This window comes from Suncus etruscus, chromosome 19 (assembly GCF_024139225.1).
Source record: "Suncus etruscus isolate mSunEtr1 chromosome 19, mSunEtr1.pri.cur, whole genome shotgun sequence".
Lineage (NCBI taxonomy): Eukaryota > Metazoa > Chordata > Mammalia > Eulipotyphla > Soricidae > Suncus > Suncus etruscus.
In genome coordinates, this window is record NC_064866.1 from 1687501 (window position 1) to 1709609 (window position 22109).

The 22109-nt window shown below is 45.8% G+C and overlaps 1 protein-coding gene across 1 annotated transcript in view; it reads left to right on the forward strand.

The window, feature by feature from the left end:
- SNX27 (sorting nexin 27) overlaps nt 1–22109 on the forward strand; it is a 58788-nt gene that overhangs the window by 6609 nt on the left and 30070 nt on the right. The window contains exon 2 of the mRNA XM_049765997.1: nt 15760–15991. Coding sequence (XP_049621954.1) covers nt 15760–15991 — 232 coding nt within the window. The remainder of the gene's footprint in view (nt 1–15759; nt 15992–22109) is intronic.

Sequence of the window (22109 nt, forward strand, 5' to 3'; positions counted from 1 at the left end):
GGGCATGACAAAATAGTTGAGAAGCACTGCCTTGGGTCCAGAGTCTGGTCTAAGCTCTTATCTCCCAGAGAAAAAGCTCTTGCATTTTTGGTGCATCTTCAGAAGGTGAAGAGAGAACTCTATTCATTAGTGGGCGAGGGAAGCAATGAACACTGCTGGGGGAAGTTTTCTCTGCGGATTTGTAATGCTTATCGGACTTCTTGGCCTTGGTTTCTTATCTTCTGACTGTGTTTTGGTTTTCAAAATCTCTGAAGCCTCTCTGCTGCTGATCGTTGCGACAGGGCAGAGTAAAGAACTCCACATTATCTTTTCTGTTTTTTTTTTTTTTCCCCCGTTTTTGGGTCACACCAGGCAGTGCTCAGGGGTTCCTCCTGGCTCTATGCTCAGAAATCGCTCCTGGCAGGCTCTGGGGACCATATGGGATGCCGGGGATTGAACCACCGTCCTGCATGCAAGACAACGCCTTAACTCCATGCTATCTCTCCGGCCCCCACATTTATCTTTTCTATCCTTCCTTTCTTTTTCTTTTTCTTTTTCTTTTTCTTCCTTTTCTGTCCTTCCTTTCTAACTTGCAACCTCCATTAGGTTTTTGAGCCAGAGGAGGAAATCACCCATTAGTCATAACTCTGAAGGGACGTCTGTGACACTGGTTTTGATCTTTTTTAGATTGAGCCTCATTTCCCTAAATATTCTCTTTAGAGCCTTTCTGTGTCTCTCATTCAAATTCTTTGATTTTTTTTTCCTGTTGCAGAAAAGCTTTCCATATTGACGTGTCAGACTCTGAGTCAGGGCCAGGCATAGGAAGATGATTCTTGTGTGCTTATGGCTCCTATGTATGGCGGCTGTCCTAACCGTGAGACTCGTTACAGTTTAGTACTTTCCCATTTTAGAGTTTTTTCCTTCCATGTAAACATTATTTTATTCCAGTTTTCAGGGTAGCTGGGTACAAGGCAAGCACCTTAACCCCTATAGCATCTCTCTAGCCTCTTATTCCAGTTTTTTTTATATGGCAGTTGATTGAATAATGGACAAGAGATGTGAAAGTCCAGAGTAACTTCCCCTGCAGTGCTGGGGTGTCTCTCCTGCAAGTGCTCAGGGTACTTACGGTGTGGGGGGCCAAGCCTGGGCTTCTCTGCATGTCAAGTGTGTATTCAGCCCATTGCGCTATCTCTGGTCCCATAACTTGAGTTTTAAGGGAATACAAGCTTGGACTGAAGGAAGAGCCCTGGGGCTGGAGAGATAGCATGGAGGTCAGGCATTTGCCTTTCATGCAGAAGGATGGTGGTTCAAATCCCAGCATCCCATATGGTCCCTTGAGCCTGCCAGGAGCAATTTCTGAGCATAGAACCAGGAGTGATCCCTGAGTGCTGCCGGGTGTGACCCAAAACCTCCCAAAATAATTAAATTAAAAAAGAAAGAAGAGCCCTAATTTGTGTTTCTTTTAAAGTCTGCTTACCAAATCCTGTCCTCAGCGAATCTTAGAACTGCCATGATTGGCAGAGATGGTGCCAGGATTAAGGCATTGCATTAGCCTTGTGTGTGGCGGATCTGATCCTGGTTTGATCCCTGGCACCTCATGGTCCTCTGAGTGCTTGCTGGGAGCAGTCCCTTAGCACAGACCTGGGAGTTGGCTCCAAGCATTACTTCGATGCGACAAAATAATTCAGTTTGGTCCAGTTTCTCCCTTCAAAGTGGACTAGTTATAACTATTTGGGAAAATAATCACGTAACACGATTTGATACCAGCCCCGACTAGTAAATTTGATTGCATATGGAAAGTTTTCTTGATCAGCAGAGTCAGACCCCAGCTTCTTTTCCAAGAGTAATGTATTTTGAGTGTCTTCTCTGTTGGATATGTGACCAGTGAAGAAGGACGTTTTTAATCAGAGAGAACCAACATCAGTATAGCTTTGCACTAACTATATATATAGGACGTGAAGTTCTTAATTTTCCTGACTCTTAGAAGTACTTCTTAAAGTTCTTGACTGTCTTTTATTTGGTTTGGGGGCCACACCTGGCTGTGCTCAGGGCCTACTCCTGGCTCTGTCTTCAGGGCTCATTCCTGGTTGGCTTGGGGGACACCATATGTGGTGCCTGGTTTGCCACATGCAAGACAAATCCCCTAATGGCCTTACTGTTGCTCAGATCCCTCTTGATTAGTTCTGGGGCCACTCCTTGTGGTACAAAGGGCTCGTTCCTGATACTGTTTAGGGATCGCTCTTGGCAGTCCTGGGAGGGATCATCTCAAATCCGGGTCTGCTGCAAACTGCATACTCCCTGTCTGCTCTGCTTTCTCTCGGGCCTCTTGATTACTTGAGACGGCCTTAGGATATGTGCACATTGGATTTGGGTGTGGCATTATTTATGTTTCTGAGACGGCTTCTTGTCTCTTGGCTAACTTGTTCTCTTTGGTGTCTCTTGTTTATGAGTGGTATGTGTACAACTGGATTTGGACATGACATTTTTATGTTTCTGAGATATTTTGTTGTCTCTCGGTATCTCTTTGTGATTTATATGAGTGGTCTTTATTGTGGATAGAGAGGCACATACTTGACTCTTAGTTACAAGTTACAACCTTGACCCCGAGATAGTCTTTAATAATCACCAGTTCCCGAGATTGGCTTTCAAGCATGGAACGCTAGGACATATTTATGCAAGGCAAAGAGTGTACCTGGCCCTCTGATAGAAACAAGATCATATGATAGGCCCATGAACTTTGTCTTTTTAAAATGAAGACATATGTAAAGTCAATTTATTTTATTTTTGTTTTCTGGGCCACACTCGGCAGCGCTCAGGGGTTACCCCTGGCTCTGCATTCAGAAATCGCTCCTAGAGGGCACGGGATTCGAGCCATTGTCTGTCTTGGGTCAGCTGCATGCGAGGAAAATGCCCTACTTACTACTGGCTGTGCTATCTTTCTGGCCCCATAATATCTATTTATTTTAATGAATACCTTATTGGTATTTTTATTACTTATTTATTTATTTTAGGTTTTGGGGTACACCTGGCTCTGCTCAGCCAGAGATCGAACCCTGGTCTGCCATATGCAAGGCAAACACTCTCCCCACTGTGCTATCGCTGCGGCCCCTTGTATAGTTTATTTTAAATATTTTTCTTTAATTACTTCCTGCTACAAAGTGTGTGTGTGTGTGTGTGTGTGTGTGTGTGTGTGTGTGTGTGTGTGTGTGTGTGTGTGTGTAGGATTTTGGCCCACACCTGGTGGCGCTTGGGTTACTTCTAGCTCTGCACTCAGACATCATTCCTGGCAGGCTCAGGGATCATGCGGGATGCCAGAGATCGAACTTGTGTCGGCCACATGCAAGGCAAACACCCTACTCACTGTGCTGTCTATGTGGCCCCATGAAAAATATTCTTATCTGCCAGGTAGTAAAATCACAAAGTAAGGAAGTTTTCCAGTGTGTGTACTTAGAAATAAGTACTCTTATGTTTGTTTGCTTTTGTTTTGGGGCCAAACATGGTAGTACTCAGGGCTTACTCCTGGCTGTGCACTCAGGAATTATTCCTGGTGTGTTACTCGGGGGACCATATGGGGTGCTAGGAATCTATCCTGGGTGTGCTGCCAGATCAAATGCTCTTCCCTTTGTACTATTGCATTGTCCTTATAGAAATAAGTACTCTTAGGTGTATTTTCTTCATTGAATTTCTGTGTGTGTGTGTGTGTGTTTTAGGTCACACCCGGCAGTGTTCAGGGGTTACTCCTGGCTCCAGGCTCAGAAATTGCTCCTGGCAGGCATGTGGGACCATATGGGACACCGGGCTTCGAACTGATGACTTCCTGCATGAAAGGCAAACGCCTTACCTCCATGCTATCTCTCCGGCCCCTCTTCATTGAATTTCTATTAATAACATTTATTTAAAAATGCTTAGTTTTGGGGCCGAAGAAATAGCACAGCAGCGTTTGCCTGGCAAGCAGCCGACCCAGGACCTAAGGTGGTTGGTTCGAATCCGGTGTCTCATTTGGTCCCCCGTGCCTGTCAGGAGCTATTTCTGAGCAGACAGCCAGGAGTAACCCCTGAGCACTGCCGGGTGTGGCCCAAAAACCAACGAACAAATCAAACAAACAAAAAAGCTTGAGTTTCTTTGGGCCAGAGTGATAGTACAGTGGGTAGGGTGTTTTCCTTTTGATACATGATTGACATATGATTTGGTTACATGATTTGATATGCGGTTTGTCTTCTGAATATACTATGTTGGTTGCTTTAGTTCCTTTTTTAGGCAACTCAGGAATTAAACTAGGATTGGCTGCATGGAGGCAATCACCATTTAAAAAAAATGTTTTTTGGGGCCACACTCAGGGATGCTCAGGAATTACTTCTGGAGAGCTTTGGGTACCATATGGGGTGGAGGTGGGATCACATCTGGATCTACAGCTGTACAATTGTTCTGCCCCTCAAGGTAGTGCCTTTACTCTCGCACCAATAGAGGGCTACAGCCATTACACCCAGGGGTGCTGGAATAAGGTGGAGGTGCTTTGCCTGCTGGTGACATTTTGGGGAACCGTACCTTGCTGGACCTTAGGCATGCTTCTTTCCTTTTCTTTTTGGACCACATCCAGTTTACTCCTGGACCTGTGCTCAGGTCACTCCTTACAGGGCTGGGAATTGAAGTTGTGTTGTCTACATGCAAGGCAAGTGCCCTACCTGCTCTCCGGCTTCCCTTCTTCAGCTCCTGTAGGTACGCTCGCTGTCACTTCCACTATTCCGGGCTCACTCCCAGTTATTCTTTAGCTGCGTCAGAAAACGTTGTATTTATTTAATGCAGAAATACACTTTGTTCTAGGTGTTGAAATGTGCTATTGTTCAGAGAAACAGGTCGTATTGCTTAGATGCTTAAAGAAATGGCCCAAATTTAATCTGGATTCAAGCATATTTGCTTGAATGTCATGCCCATTCAAAAGCATGTTATTTTTAAAGGTTACTTTCATAAGTGAATGCATTTTAAGCTCTTTTTAGAAAGCAGTAGTAACGGGGCCAGAGTGATAGCATAGCGGGTGGGGCATTTGCCTTGCACATGGCTAACCCGGGTTCTATCCTGGCATCTCACATGGTCCCCTGCCTGCCAGGAGTGATTTCTGAGCACCGCTAGGTGTGGTCCAAATTCTGAAACAGTAACAACAAAAACAAAACAAACGTAGTAGTAATAGATTCACACGTCAGTACCGTTTGTGACTACGTATTTAGGAGATTAATATAAAGATTCAGGGTGCATTTGGTCATTTCAGAAACAACTCAGCCAGATCACATGAGAAGTCGAAGTCATGCTTTAATTCATGGCACTATGCAATGATCTAGAAATTATGAAATGAATCTTTAAAGGTTCCTTCGTTGGTACTCTACCTGATTTGCCAAGTCAGGTCGTTGATAAATCTAGTCGCGTTTATTCCTTAGCCAACTTTGACTTGGGTTTTGTCTTGAAGTGCTCTTGTAGGCAACCTGACAACTGTTGCTGGCTTTGACTTGGGATAGATGGTTTTGCTGGTGAAAAATTCAGCTCAGGGCCCTCAAAATAGTATAAAAGAGGGAGATGAGTCAGGTTAGGGAAACTATTGTGGCTGTTATCTTTCTTACTTTATTATCACACAGTATAAAGAAATAACCCATAGTATGAAGAAGTAACTCATTGTTGAAGCCAGAGAGAGGTAGTTAAGCAGGTAGGACACTTAGCTTGCACTTGGCCAACCCAGGTTTGATTTCTGGAATTCTGTATCCCCCCCCCCCCCCCAGAAGTGCTAGGAGTCATTCTTAAGTACAGAGCCAGGAGTAACTGCAGATGTCACTGGGTATGGCCCCAAAATAAAAGCAAACAAGTAAACAAAAAGAAAGAATTCATTGTTAAAACCAGGTATGGTTTCAGTAGAACCTACTGCCTCCTATATTAGAAAACAAAATTACCATTACTATTGAAGTTCGTTGGTTGGTGTTTTTCATTTTGGTTTTTGGGTCATACCTGGCGGCGCTTAGGGGTTCCTCCTGGCTCTGCGCTCAGAAATCGCTCCTGGCTGGCTCGGGGAACCGGACCATATGGGTTGCCGGGATTCGAACCACCGTCAGTCCTGGGTTGGCTGCTTGCAAGGCAAACACCCTACCGCCGTGCCATCTCTCCAGCCCTAAAACTGAAGTGTGAAGCAGAACTTGCATACTATTTTTATACTTCTTTCTTTTTCTTTCTTTCTTTCTTTCTTTCTTTCTTTCTTTCTTTCTTTCTTTCTTTCTTTCTTTCTTTCTTTCTTTCTTTCTTTCTTTCTTTCTTTCTTTCTTTCTTTCTTTCTTTCTTTCTTCTTTTCTTCTTTTCTTCTTTTTTTTTTTTCATTTTGGGCCACACCCAGTGTCGATCAGGGGTTACTCCTGGTTATGCGCTCAGAAATCCCTCCTGGCTTGGGGGACCATATGGGACACTGGGGGGATCGAACCGGGGTCCGTCCTAGGCTAGCATAGGCAAGGCAGACGCCTTACCTCTTGCAACACTGCTCCGGCCTGTTAGTAACTTTTTTTTTTTTTTTTGGTTTTTGGGTCATACCCGGCAGCACTCGGGTTCCTCCTGGCTCTGTGCTCAGAAATTGCCCTGGCAGGCACGGGGGACCATATGAGACGCGGGATTTGAACCACCGTCAATCCTAGGTCGGCTGCATGCCAGGCCAACGCCCTACGGCTGTGCTATTTCTCCGGCCCCTGTTAATAACTATTTTATATAAATTTTATAACAGTGGTTGTAAAGGAACTTGTGGTTTAAGGGGAATCTATATTCCCATTTGCAAACCATGAATGGGCGCTGACATGTGGAGAGAATGTGTGTTTTAGATAGATAAGTAGATAAATATAGATGAGCATATTTGTGTTTTTAATAATATTGAACCTTTTGCTTCAAAGAAGAAATCTGAAAATAAGGGCCCGGAGAGATAGCACAGCGGCGTTTGCCTTGCAAGCAGCCGATCCAGGACCCAAGGTGGTTGGTTCGAATCCCGGTGTCCCATATGGTCCCCCGTGCCTGCCAGGAGCTATTTCTGAGCAGACAGCCAGGAGTAACCCCTGAGCACCGCTGGGTGTGGCCCAAAAACCAAAAAAGAAAAAAAAAGAAAAAAAAAGAAATCTGAAAATAAAACATATATTTCAGGTACCAGAAAGATAGTACAGTAGCTAGGTTATCTGCCGTGCATGTGGCTGATCCCCCAGGTTCAATCTTGTGGTGCTGGCCTCCAGGGCTGCACTCAGCGATGCCTGGAGGACCCTGAGGTGGTAGAATTAAACCTGGCTAGAGACTCCCGGCGGCAAGCGAGGTCCATCGTTTAATCTTTTCTCCATAGACTTAGTTTCTTTCATGTCTTTTCTGACTTGATAGTTCATTTTGGTTTTGTTGACTAGTAATCCACTGTCTGAAGTGAGCACTGTTTTTCCTCTTCTGAAGAACATCTTGGCTGCCAAGCCTCGGCAGTTAAATAAAAAACTGCTCTGAACATCTGTGTGCAGGTTTTTGTGTGAACAGAAGTTTCCAGTTTCTTTGGCTGAACACTAAGGAGCTATAGCAGATTAGGTGGTAAGAGAAATGTTCTTTTTTTCACCTGTCTTCAGAGCAGCTGCCCAATTTCGCATTCCCAGCAACAGCGAAAGAGTTCCCGTTACCTCACACCCTCGCCAGCGCTTGATATTCTTAGTGTTTTGGGTTTTGACAAATCTTAAAAGTATATCATATAAGTATATATGTTTATGTAAGTATATAAATATATGTTTTCACTTAGAAGACATATTTGGTGGTAGTGAAGGCATAGTACCTTTATATACCTGAAGCACGGGTCTCAGACTCAATTTACCTGGGGCCACAGGAGGCAAAGTCGGGGTGATCCTTGAGTGCAAAGTCAGTAGTAAGCCTTGAACATTGGGGGGTGTGACCCAAAAAACTAAAAACAAAGCAAAAAGATTCCTCTAGGGCAGGGCCACGAAATGTACGGAGGACCACAAATGGCCCGTGGGCCGAGAGTTTGAGACCCCGACCTAAAGTATAAACGTTGTTGAGAGAGGAGAAAAGAAAGGAAAGAAAGAAAAGAAAGAAAGGAAGAAAGAATGAATGAATCAATGTGGAGGTGAAGGTTAGGGAAATGAGGTCACCTGTTATCTTCTCACCCTAACAACTACTTTTAGAAGTTTGCCCATCTTCGTTTTTCGGTTCGGAGCCATCCTTCAAGGTGCTCAGACTGGGCAGGGGTCACTCCTGGTGGTATGGTACTTAGGAGACCAGATGTTGTGTCAGGGGTTGGTCTCAGGCAGTAGCATCAGGACAATCACCTTGTCTGCTATGCTGTCTCTCTGGCCTAGATATGTCCTCTTTTATGAAGTTGGAAAGGATCTATTTTGTATAATTCGTAATCTTAATTTTTGTTTGTTTTGGACTATATATGATGGTGCTCAGAGGCTGTACCTGGCTCAGAGGTCATCCTTGCCCTGGTTTGGAGAATCATATTGGTTTTGAGGATTGAGCGTGGCTTGACTCCATGCACGGCGAGTGCCCTATCCACTATACTATTGCTCCGGCTCCCATACATTTCTTTTTTTTTTTTTTTTTTTTTTTGGTTTTGGTTTTTGGGCCACACCCGGAGACGCTCAGGGGTTATTCCCGGCTCTCCACTCAGAAATTGCTCCTGGCTTGGGGTACCATACGGGACGTCGGGTGATCGAACCACGGTCCGTCATAGACTAGCGTTGAGCAAGGCCAACACCTTACCTCTTGCTTGTGCCACCGCTCCAGCCCTGATTTGGTTTTTGGTCCACATTTGGTAATACTCTTTGGTTCTGAGTGCTCAGGGATCACTCCTGGCAGACTCGTGACTCTGTGGGATGCTGGAGATGGAAGCTGGGTGAACCACATACAAGGCAAGTGCCCTACCTGCCGCTGTATTATTGATCCAGCCTTGTGATCTTACCGTCTTCATTCCCCCCACCCACTCTGTCTCCTCACTTCTGTAGTTAGAATCGGAGGATTTGCTTTTATTGGACAGTGTCCATTTCTTTGCTTTATTTATTTATGCACTTCATATGAATGAGCTCATTCAGGGCATTAAATGATGCTCAGGGATTCCTCAGGAGCCACTCATGGTGTGCTTGGAGGGCCATATAGGGTGGCCGAGTATTGAATCCAGGTTGCCCGTGTGCGAGGCAAACACCCAGCACACTGTACTATCATTGCTCCAGTTCCCTGTTTAATTTTTTTAATTAAATTTTTGGATTAATTTTTATCGAGGTCATTGTTAGCAGTGAAGTTTGTACTTCTAAAATGATCTAAAACCACACCTGCTTTTATTAGAAAAGACTCAAGCAACATAAAAGAAAATGCCCAAGCTTTTGATGACTTGCTTTCTCTTGTCCTTTCTCCTCTCCCCTGTTTTTTTTTTTTTTTGGGAACCTTGCAGGCTCAGAATTTCTTCTCCTTGTACTCCAAGCCCAACTTTGCGGCCAGATACTTCAGTATTCCTCCCATCCGGCAGTGCTGTGCTTGGAGGCGCTCAAATTGCCGTGCAATGACCTGGATCAAACGTGGGCCTTGTGTGTGTGCCAGCCAGACTTGTGCTCCAGTGGTTGGGAGCCAGGTCGTCCCGTTTCTTATCCAAATAGTAAATTGGATTAATGGGGCTGGAGAGGTCACTACAGCGGGAAAGGTGCTTGCCTTCCTCACGACGGACCCGGGTTCAGTCCCTCGCATCCCAGATGGTCTCCTGAGCTCACCGAGGACATCACCCAGGACATCACCAAATTCGGCCAAAACAAATCAAAACAAACAAATAGGTGGCGCGGGAGTGGTGGTGCAAGTGGTAAGGCATTTGCCTTGCCTGCGCTAGCCTAGGACGGACCATGGTTTGATTCCCGGGCATCCCATATGGTCCCCCAAGCCAGGAGCGATTTCTGAGCGCAGAGCCAGGAGTAACCCCTGCCCTGAGAGTCACCGGGTGTGCCCCCCCCCCACCAAATAGGTGATGTTCCAAGATGCAAGATAAAAAAATAAAAGTTATTTCAGAAACAAAATCTCCCCCCAAATCTTGTTTGTTTGCTTTTGGGTCACACCAGTGGCAGTCAGGTTACCCTCGACTCCACGCTCAGAAATCACTGCTGGCAGGCTTGGGGGACTGTATGGGATGCCGGGGGTTTGAACCTGGGTCATCTGTGTGCAAGGCATCTACCCTACCCGCTGTGCTATTGCTCCGTTTTCCCCCCTCCCAGTTTTGATAACGCGTCAAGAAAGATAATCTTGCGCATGCATGTTCAAAGTTCATTTTCTCGTTTCTTATAAGCTGGATCTCACAGCTCAAGAGGTCAAAGTACAGCAGACTGCTAAAATACTTAGTCAGTAATGATCTCTGACATGTTCATTTGCCTTCAGATTAGCAAGTAGGCAGAGTTAGATGAAAAGAGGCCAACCTGTTGAAGAACTGGAAGGGAAAAAAATCTAATTTCAGAAAAGTACTTTGTCTATATATTCGAATGCATCTAACATAGCTGTACCCAACAACCCAGTGAAAAGTTGACAGAAATCACTCCTGGTGTCCAGGGATCTGTTTTTCTCCAACTTGTATACTTGCCACTCAGTTTCTAGGAAAATGTATTGTGGAAAATGTAGGGAGGGATCTTGTTAAAAGAAGCTCTGTAGGGCTCAGAGATAGCACAGCGGTAGGGCTTTTGCCCTGCACGTGGCTTACCCAGGACAGATGGTGGTTTGAACCCTGGCATCCCATATGCTGGGAGTGATTTCTGAGCGAAGAGCCAGGAGGAACCCCTGAGCGCTGCTGGTTGTGACCCAAAAACCAAAAAAAAAAAAAATCCCCAAACAGAAAAACCTCTGTAGATGGACTGCCTTGCACTGGCCTGCCTGGGTTCTCTCCCTGGCAACCTACATGGTTCCCGAATCCTGCCAGGTGTGATTTCTGAACAAAAAGCCAGGAGTAATCTTTGAGCACTGGTAGATGTAGTGGCCCCCCTAAGAAAAGAAAGCAGAGCAAGGAGTAACTCCTGAGTACTGCCAGGTGTGGCCCAACCCCCCCCCCCCAAATACCCCACATGGTTTTGGTTTAGAGAGATAGTGCAGTGGGTAGGGCACTTGTTTTGCAGGTTCCCAAATTGGCAGCCCGTGTGTTCCCTAAGCCCCTCCAGGAATGATTTCTGAATGCATTGCTGGGTGTGGCCCCCAGTCAAACAAATTCCATATAGTCTAGTCACCGAAATTCAGTTGGCTCTGTATTTTATGTATTGTGCCATATTTGTAGGCAAGAATTTTTACCTGCTTATAAACAACCGGTTTTTGATAGGGAACCATACATTCTAACGCTGGGCGCCACATCCTGCAGCGATGTGGGGGGCATGTCCATACGTCAGCCCCTTGAAGCTTTTTGTTTGTTTGTTTTTTGGGTCACACCTGGCAGCACTCAGTGGTTCCCCCTGGCTCTGCCTACTGCTGTGCTATCTCTCTGGCCCTATGTTTTATTTATTTATTTATTTGGACTACACCTAGCTGTGTTCAGGGATTTCGTCTGGTGGGCTTGGGGGTGCTTATGTGGTGCTGAGGATCAAGCCTGTGTCAGCATGCAGGTGAAGTGCCTTATCCGCTGTACCCTGTTCTGCCTGAGTTTTTTTTTTTTTAATTCTCAAAACATTTGTTGTCTCTTTGTATTTTGCATTCTCTATAACAAAGAATCACGAATTTTCATGTAGTCTATATATGAACTTTTTATTTTTTCAGGGTAAGAAATTGTATCCAGGCTTCATTACATATATTTTGTTTTTGTTTTATTTTTTGTATTGTTTTGTTTTGTTTGTTTTTGGGTCACATTTGGCAGCACTCAGGGGTTCCTCCTGGCTCTACACTCAGAAGTCACTCCTGGCGGGCTTGGGGGACCCTATGGGATGCCAGGATTTGAACCACTGTCCCTCTGCGTGCACGGCAAATGCTTTACCTCCATTCTATCTTTCCAGCCCCTGAGTCAATTTTCTTTTTAAAAAATATTTGGGGGCCACACCTGGCAGTACTCAGGTCTTAGTCCTTCCTGCTCTAGGCTCAGAGATCACTCCTGGTGAGATACAGGGCTTCCAGGGATCGAACCTGGGTTGGTCACATGCATGGCAGATGCCCTCCCTACCCATTGTACTGTCGCTTTTGCCACCCCCCCAATAAGTCTTATTTTAAGGTTAACTTCATGGAAATTTATTTCCTGTAGAGTCAAATGTACACTTCTGAAAAATGGGGACCACACCCAGGAGTGTGGCATCTGGGGTGGGGTGCGGTTACTCCTTGGTCAGGCGGTATTTGACTGGTGCTATGCCCAGTGATTGACATTGGAGCCACCCGTGGTTGTCCTGAGGGAATTGAGGAACTGGCAGAGCGGAGGATGGAACTTAAGGCCTGGAATACACTTGCCTTCTCTCCCACCAGAAATGTCTCCCTAGTGAAATCCCAAATCGATTTTAAGTGTGGAGCCGTTGAGCTAACAGAGCCCTTCCAGTCAACTTAAAGAACATTTCTATCACTTAATGAGAGATAATGAGGCTCTTCAAGTGCCCTGAATCCCACTGGAGGGACCCCTGAGCACAGTCTCAGCAGGAAGCCCAGAGTGCTGGATATATCCTAAAACCAAACTTTTTTTGGTTTTGTTTTTGGGGTGGGGGTGTTCACACCTGGCGGTGCTAAGGGTTTCCTCCTGGCTCTGCCTTTAGAAATCGCCCCTGGCAGGCACGGGCCACCAAATGGATGCCGGGATTCCAACCACCATCCGTCCTAGATCTGCTGTGTGCAAGGCAAACACTCTCTCGCTGTGCTAGCACTCTGGCCCCTTATTTATTTACTTACTTATATAATTTTTGGTGTACTTCTGTGCTCAAGAATCTTTTTTTGGTGGGACTCGGGGGACCATAAGAGGTTACAGGGATTGCATCTGTGTTGACAACAAGCAAGGCAAACCCCTGCCCAGCTATACTATCGTTCTGGTCCCAGTAGCATCTTACAAAACCATGGTTAGGGGCTGGAGCAATAGCACATTCGCTAGAGCATTTGCTTTGCAAGTGGCTGACCTGCGTTCAATCCGCAGCATCCCATATTGGTCTCCCTAAGCCTGCCGGGCGTCACCCCTGAGTGCCAACGTGTGTAGCAAAACAAAACAAGACAAGTAAACCCAGAAACCTTGGTTAGATGCCACAAAGTAGATGCTAGTGCCTTAACCAATCATATGTGTGTTGTGGGCTAGACTTTTTCCCTATAACTAACCTCTTTTTGTACAACATGGTCTTTTTGTTTGTTTTGGGCCTCACCCTGCGGCCCAAATAGCTCAGGGGCTATTCCTGGCTCTGCAGTCAGAACTCACTCCTGGCTGGTTTAAGGCTCAAGGGACCATCGGGGATGCCAGGGTTCTTTCCCGGGTCAGCCATGTTCAAGGCAAGCACCCCACCCGCTGTGTTATCACTCCAGTCCCAGCCTCTTTTTTTTTTTTAGATCATTTATCAGACTTCATTCCAGTTTCCATCATTCGTCTGACCTGATTTCAGTTTCTGTCAGTGAAAGAGGTCTTTTTTTTGGGGGGGGGTTTCACACCCAGCAGCACTCAGGGGTTCCTCCTGGCTCTATGCTCAGAAATCGCCCCTGGCAGGCACGGGGGACCATATGGGATGCCAGGATTCGAACCACCGTCCTCCTGCATGAAAGGCAAACTCCGTACCTTCATGCTATCTCTCCGGCCCCGAAAGAGGCTTTTTATTATCTCCAATAACTAGTGAATTATGAATGGATTGAAGTTTTTTTCCACGTGTAAATTAGGACCCACGAGAGTAAATTACCAAAGTGCTGAGTTTCGACTCGATTACTAGAGTCAGAAAAAGGAAGGAGGCGAGTGGGGCGATCTCCTCCTACCTGTTGTTTAGACACCAGTCTCTGACAGATAGTTCCAGTGACTGAAGAGTGTTGAGGGCTTGTCACTAAACTTAGCCTCGCTTTCAGGAAGTGGAAAAACCCAATGTTTTGGAACAAGACTGAAAAAAAATTTAACTCTAAGTGGTTGATAAGCTTTTTTTAATACTGACTAAAGGCCATGGGTGTAGCTCTTAGCTCTGTCTCGGGATTCTGGGAGAGGACCTCCAGTCACCCAGCTGCCTCCCAAGTTTTGCTGACGCCATCGGCCGGCTCAGCATTCTGGGAAGGCGGTTGGGTTGCTAACGGAGCTTGAGGAGACTCAGCATATTTCTGGACAAGAGTTTTGCTCTTTCAAGCCTTGAACATTTTTCTAATTGCAGCCTTTCTATACCCAGTGAAACAGGAAGGAGAATGAGTAGGTTGATTTATTCAATAACTTTAGGGATAGCTAATTGGTATATGTGTCCATGTGAGTGTGTGTGTGTGTGTGTATGTATGTGTGTATGTGCGTGCGTGCATGCATGTGTTGGTGGGGGAGATGGTTTTGGGCTGCACCTGCCAGTGGTCATGTCTGAGTCTGCTCTGGAATCACTATGGTGTTACTCGGAAGACTCTGTGGTGCTAATTGATCCAGAGTCAGCTGTTTGCAAGAAAAGCCCCTTGCCTCCTGTACACGCTCTCTCTGGCCCAATATATATATATATATATATATATATATATATATATATATATATACATATTTTTTTTTTTTTTTAATTTAATTTTATTTCTTTTCTCTTTGGTCATACCTAGCAGTATTCAGGGTTTACTCCTGGCTTGTAATTAGGAACTACTCTTGGCAGTGCTCGGGGGACGCCATATGGGACTCCAGGATCAAACCTGAGTCTGTCACGGGCAAGACAAGCTCCTACCTACTGTACTGTTATTCTGGCCCATTTATATAAAAGTGTGTATGTGTATTTATATATGTGTTTATGTCTACATGTATATCTGTACACATGTATACGTACAGATACACTTTCTAGTGATACTGGGCATAGAACCCAGAGCCTTACACAAGTCAGGCTCATCCCTAGCCCAAAAGTTCCTGTATTTTTTTACTTTAAGTTAATTTTACAGAGCTCTAAGCAAGACAGACACAGACAGACAGACAGACAGAGAGAATACAACAGAGAAAAAAAAGATAGAAGAGACTAAAGTGACTGGGAGAACAAAGAAAGTTAAGTCTCCTTTGGATATTGCCAGTATAGAGTTTCAGGTTGTCTCCTTTTCTTTAAAAAAAAAGATGGTGCAGAAAGGACCCAGCATATGTGGAGAGAAATACCATTTAACTCCCACGGTGCTGAAACTCGATGAGAAAGAAAGGTGGACTCAAGATGCACTTGAGATGAAATGAGATATAAAACTAAAGTAAAAAGAGCACAAGCTTTAACCGTTTTGAGTCTTTACATATTAAGGGGATATAATTCTTGAAACAATTTTCGATATGATTATCTAGAATACAGTCCAGTCGCCTGAATTATTTAAAAGCCACTTTGATTCTGTTGTGTACATGCTTCTTTAGCATGAGGGAATCAGTCTTCAGCTGTCTAAGCCTTGTCTTCGCCTCCACTTCAGCCTCTTCGCCACGTCTTTTCCTGACACCGTATGTGGGAGCCTGGGTCCCCTCCCCTGTTGCCATGTCCCCTCCTGCCATTTCTTCATGTTGAATTCTCCACTCTATGGTCTGTGAAAACATAACCCCCCTCTGGAACCAAATGAAGCGTGGGCTTGTATGGTCCCAACCCTGTGAGACTGGAGCCGGTGGAGACAGAAGTTGTTGGAACCCGTCTGGCTTACAGATTGTCCTGTCCCCTTTCTCCCCAGGAACGGTGTGAACGTCGAGGGGGCCACCCACAAGCAGGTGGTGGATCTCATCCGAGCAGGCGAGAAGGAACTGATCCTGACGGTGTTGTCTGTGCCCCCCCACGAGGCAGATAACCTCGACCCAAGCGACGACGCGCTGGGACAATCACTGTACGATTACACAGACAAGCAGGCGGTGCCCATCTCGGTCCCCACGTACAAACATGTGGAGCAGAACGGCGAGAAGTTTGTGGTAAGTGTCCCGAGTCGATCCTCACACACTGAGCTCTTGTTTGCCCAGGTCAATCATCTGTGCTATTTCTTGGATCACTGCAGTGAATGGCTCCTGTCGAGGTCAGCTTGTCCAGCAGGATGATGGGTTCACGCTATGATGTAAAACACTGGGGCCGGAGTGATAGCACAGCGGTAGGGCATTTGCCTTGCATGCGGCCAAACCTGGACGGGCCCTGGTTCAATTCCCGGCAGAGTTAACCTCTGAGCGCCCCCAGATGTGGCTCAAAAATTAAAAAAAATTTTTTTTTAATTTAAAGCATTGTGATTTACAAAGTTATTCATAGTTGAGTTTTAGACATGTAATATTTCAATACCAAGCAGTTCCACCACCATTCTCAAACTCCCTCCACCAGTGTTCCCAGAGTCCTTCCAGACCTCTATCACCAGCCTGTCATTTTAATAGGCACCTTTTAAAATTTGGTTGTTAAGGTTTGGGTCTTGTTATTCCACCTTTGACGCTGTGGTTTGGATATTTAGTTCTGTCTTTCCTTAACGTCACCAATGTCCCTGAATTCCCTTAACCTCTGACCCCGTTATTTCACATCTGTCTTTCTTCCTCCGCACTCTATTTCTTTCTTCTCACTATGCTCTGGGGTCAGGAGTGTTCCAGACAACCCCCATTTATTTTATTATTTTTCCCCAATGTCTCCAAACTTTATTTTTGTACCCAAACTTTAAAAAGAACCTCTATACACATATTAGCTGTTCCTGAAAATACCAACATTAAAATTAAAATTTTTGGAAGCAGAAGATCCACGTGAAATAGGCTGGTATTGACTGTCCATCAAATCATCCAGTGTTCTAGCTACGTTCACTTCATCTATTGCTTGAAGCCTTTGAGAATGAATACCTAGGATGGGCCTGAGATGCATCTTGGGTATTTATAGCCCCATTTAAACCATTAAATGCTTTCATGCTGTTATTCTAAATATCACATATAAGTGATAGCCATTCTATATTTATCCTCCTTTTGACTTACTTAATATAATATCTTCCAGTTCCATCCACATTGCAGCAAATTGCATGATTGCATCTTTCCTTTTAGTCCTTTAGTAATCTTCTTGTTCCACACATCTTTTGTTGGACTTCTCCTTTGATTTCAACTTTTAAGTTTGTGTTCTGGATTTTTTTTTTTTTTTTTTTTTTTTTGGTTTTTGGGCCACACCCGGCAGCACTCAGAGGTTCCTCTTGGCTCTATGCTCAGAAATCGCTCCTGGCAGGCATGGGGGACCATATGGGACACCGGGATTTGAACCAACCACTTTAAGTCCTGGATTGGCTGCTTGCAAGGCAAACACAGCTGTGCTATCTCTCTGACCCCGCCGGTTTTAAACTCTTGATGTGAGCTATCCATTCTTTTCTGTGGGCCTGTTCCTATATGAAGTTATCCAGAAATTCTAAGCACTATCACTGATACTGCGAATTTTAGGGCATGTACTCAGCTTGGAAAAAGCAGGAGGGTGCCTGCATTCACTCTAAAAATCCTGGTGATATCAGCCCCAAACCAACATACTTGAAGTTTGGTAAGTTTAGTGTCCCTTAAGCCTTATGCAGGGGTCTTTTGTGTGTGTGTGTGTGTGTGTGTGTGTGTGTGTGTGTGTGTGTGTGTGTGTGTTTTGGGTCACATCCGGCAGTGCTCAGGGGTTATTTCTGGCTCCAGGCTCAGAAATTGCTCCTGGCAGGCACAGGGGACCATATGGGGCGCCGGGATTCGAACCAATGACCTCCTGCATGAAAGGCAAACGCCTTACCTCCATGCTATCTCTCCGGCCCCATTTTTTTTTTGTTTTTTTGTTTTTTGTTTTTTGGGTCACACCCGGCAGTGCTCAGGGGTTACTCCTGGCTGTCTGCTCAGAAATAGCTCCTGGCAGGCACGGGGGACCATATGGGACACCGGGATTCGAACCAACCACCTTTGGTCCTGGATCGGCTGCTTGCAAGGCAAAGCGCTGTGCTATCTCTCCGGGCCCTTATGCAGGGGTCTTAAACTCGCGGGCGTGGACCACAAACTCTGTACAACATTTTGTGGCCCTGCCCTAGAGAAAGCTTTTTTTGTTTTGTTTTGTTTTGTTTTAGTTGTTTGGGTCACACACCCCCCCCCCCCAATGTTCAAGGCTTACTACTGACTTTGCACTCAAGGATTACCCCGACTTTGCCTCCTGCGGCCCCCAGGTAAATTGAGTTTGAGACCCCTGGCTTAAGGGATAGAGGGTTGATGAGGCGGGGCCATTGGGAAAATGGTGATTTTGGGTGATGGAGGCAGTAGGCGTGGCTTTGGCAGAGTGGGGCCATTGGCCCTCTCTTTTCTCCTGATATCTGCTGGAAAGTTGTCAAAATAATGGGTTATTTATCTTTTTTGTTTGTTTGTTTTTTGGGCACACCCGATGTGCTCAGGGGCTGTTACTCCTGGCTATGCGCTCAAATATCGCTCCTGGCTCGAGGGGTCATATGGGATGCCAGGGGATGGGCTCGAAGTCCATCCTAAGTTAGCAAGGCAAACACCCTACTGCTTGTGTCACTGCTCTGGCCCCTATCTTTTTTTTTTTTTTTTTGCAAGAATTTTTTAAAATTATTATTTTTTTTTAGATGAGGTGCTGCACTTTGAGCAAAGTGGCAGATTTCTCCGCAGTGGGCTTGTTTGGCTAGTGGCCTTGAAGATGTTTTTAGCTTCAGTGTCATGGAGTGTTCTGCCTCGATTTTCCTCCATGTACCTGCCTTTTGGTTATAGGCCTGCTATCAGGGTCTTTAATCTATTTTGATTTGATATTCATCAGTAGTGTTAAAGAGAGGTCTGAGTTCACTTTTTGCTTTTGTTTTTGGGTTTTTTTTGGGGGGTGGGTGGGGCTCACCCGGCAACTCTCAGGGGCTACTCCTGGCTCTAATGCTCAGAAGTCACCCCTGGCAGGCTTGGGGACCACATGGACTGCCGGGATTTGAACCACCATCCTTCTGCATGCAAGGCAAACACCCTACCGCTCTGCTATCTCTCTGGCTCTCTGAGTTCACTTTTCTGCTTGCAGTTGACCAGTTTTCCCAATGCCACTTGTTGATGAGGAATTCTTTCCTCGACCCACTTTGTATTTATGTCCCTTAGCAAAGATTAATTGACTGTACACCTGGGAGTCGGTCTCAGAATACTAAAGTCTGTTCCATTGATCTGAGGTCTGTCTGTATTAAAGTCCAGTGTATAAAGCAGTACTGCTATATAGTACGATTTAAAATTTAAAGATACCTCCCGTCTTCACTTTCCCAAGGATTGATTTAGTTAATGTGATATTGCAAATGATCTCTAAGAGCGTTTGATTCACTCTTTGAAAAATGTCATGGGTATCGTTAAATCTTTACAATGCCTTGGTACGGTCTTGTCATTTTAATGATGTTAATTAATCCTTTCAATTAGTGAACAGAGTATATGTGTTTCCATTTCCTGTGCCCTCTTTTATTTCTTGAAGCAGTATTTTGTAGGTTTTTTGGGTTTTGGGCCATACCTGGTGGCACTTGGGTTACTCCTGGCTCTGCACTCAGAAATTGCACCTGGCAGGCTCGGGAGACCATCTGGGATGCCGGGAATTCAACCGGAGTCCATCCTGTGTTGGCTGAGTGCAAGGCAAACGCCCTACCACTGTGCTATTGATCCAGCTCCCACTGAGTTTGTTTGTTTGTTTGTTTTGGTTTTTGGGCCACACCTGGCAGCTCTCAGGGGTTACTCCTGGCTGTCTGCTCAGAAATAGCTCCTGGCAGGCACGGGGGACCGTATGGAACTCGGGGATTCGAACCAACCACCTTAGGTCCTGGATCGGCTGCTTGCAAGGCACATGCCACTGTGCTATCTCTCCGGTCCCAACACTGAGTATTTTTTTGATTGTAGCCTTGATTTTTGTCTTTTGTTCTGTCCTGTGGCCACATTAGTGATGCTCAGGGCTTACTCCAAACTGCATGTATGTGGTGCTTGGGATTGAATTTCGGTCGGCCAAGGCAAGCACTTCACCCCTGTGCTATTTCTTTGGCCCTATCCTGGATTTGTTTAATGTTGCACTGGATAGCCTCTGGGTTTTGTGATAATGTACTCCCCACTCTTGCGGAATGCTGAATGTGTTTTGTTTTGTTTCACCTGGCAGTTAGCTGTGGACTGCATCACATATGGGCTGTACTTGGTCTCAGATTCCTTCAGCCACAACTGTGCTACTTTTGAGTGTGTCCTGCATTATTCTCGCTTAGGGCCAGACCAACCTGAGATACGTACGTACTTCGTTCACGAAGTAAGATCCGTTCTCTAGTTTTCTGTTCTCCCTTCATTGGGTGACACTCATGGTTGTACAGAATTCTTTGTTTTCTTCCAGCTGGAAAGACGCCAAGGTCTTTGTCAGTTGGGTTCTTACTGGCTCTTTTGTTGAAACATTTCTATTTCCTCTTCCCCGGTCCTGTCCCTTGTGGCTGTGACGACTGCCGGGCACGCATTCCCCCTGTGCCCAGCTGAGCTGTGGCTTGTATGTGCCATATACTGCTCCCTAAGATTCATCCCTTAAAGTTGGACTCATGCCTACAGACTCCTGAGGCTCTCATTTAGCCATGGACAGAGGGGCCTGGCTCCATCCGTGTGTGGACAGGCAGTTGGATGCCTGGGGAATTGGGGCTGCCGTCGTCCTGTGAGCTCAGTGGACCTTGTGGTGTCAGATCAACTCGAACCCCAGCATGCCAGGCGGAAGCTCCAACCTACTCCGCTCTTCCTAGCCCCATGCTTGCCTCTGTTGTTGTGCTTCTCATCAAAGGCTGCTCTCTTTTTGTAGTACGTACGCAGACTTGGGCGCACGGCAGCTGGAGACCGCTTTTATATGTAGCGAGCACAGACTCAAAGCTGCCGGCCTCCAGCAGCCGTGTTGCTGGGACTGCTGTCAACTCGGGGGTCTGGGATTGATGCTCACGACCGTTCCCTAAGCCACTGCTGTTCCTCCATCCCCTGCAACTACAGAGGCCGGAGTCAGTGACAACAGCACAGGGACTGAGGGACTTGCCTGGCATGTGTTTGGTCCTGTTCAGTCTTGGGCTCTGCAGTTGGTCCCTTGAGCACGGCCTCGTGTATCTCACTCAGCCTTTCTTTTTTTTTGGTTTTTGGGCCACACCCGGTGACGCTCAGGGGTTACTCCTGGCTATGCGCTCAGAAGTCGCTCCTGGCTTGGGGGACCATATGGGACGCCGGGGGATCGAACCGAGGTCCGTCCTAGGTTAGCGCAGGCAAGGCAGGCACCTTACCTCCAGCGCCACCGCCCGGCCCCTCACTCAGCCTTTCCCCCACTTCCATAAAACCCTCCCTGGGCGTCATTTTATATTTTTACCTTCTTGCGTGCTCTTTGGTCCTTCAGTCACTGTGTAAATATTTTTTTTTCATCTAGTTCCTTCTATGTGAAGAATTTCCTTTAATATTCTGAAAATTTATGTGCATCCGGTTGGTGAATTCTCTTAGCTATTGTTGGTCTGAAAAAATATTTTCTTTCTATATTAGAAGATTTTTTACTTTTTATTTTATAAATATCTGAGTTGAGGGCCAGAGAAGTAGAGGGCAAGGAACTTGCCTTACATGCATCTGACGCAGTTTCATCCCTGGCACCACATAGTAGTGTTCCCCAGCAAGAATTTCTGGGTTGGGCCCGGAGAGATAGCACAGCGGCGTTTGCCTTGCAAGCAGCCGATCCAGGACCAAAGGTGGTTGGTTCGAATCCCGGTGTCCCATATGGTCCCCCGTGCCTGCCAGGAGCTATTTCTGAGCAGACAGCCAGGAGTAACCCCTGAGCAACACCGGGTGTGGCCCAGAAACAACAAAAAAAAATTCTGGGTTGATATGTTCTTTTCTTTCACTTTTCTAAACATAACACCCAGACATACAGTAAAAGAAGCCCATTTATTTACATTTTTGGACCTCTGTAATATTTACACCTCTTGGGCGTGGGGATATAGTAAATATATATGGCATTTACCTTGCACGTGGCAGACCCAAATTCAATCCTTGGCACCCATAGGATCCCCCAACCCCTGCCAGGAGTAATTCCTTAGTGCAGAGCTAGGAGTAAATCCTGAGAACT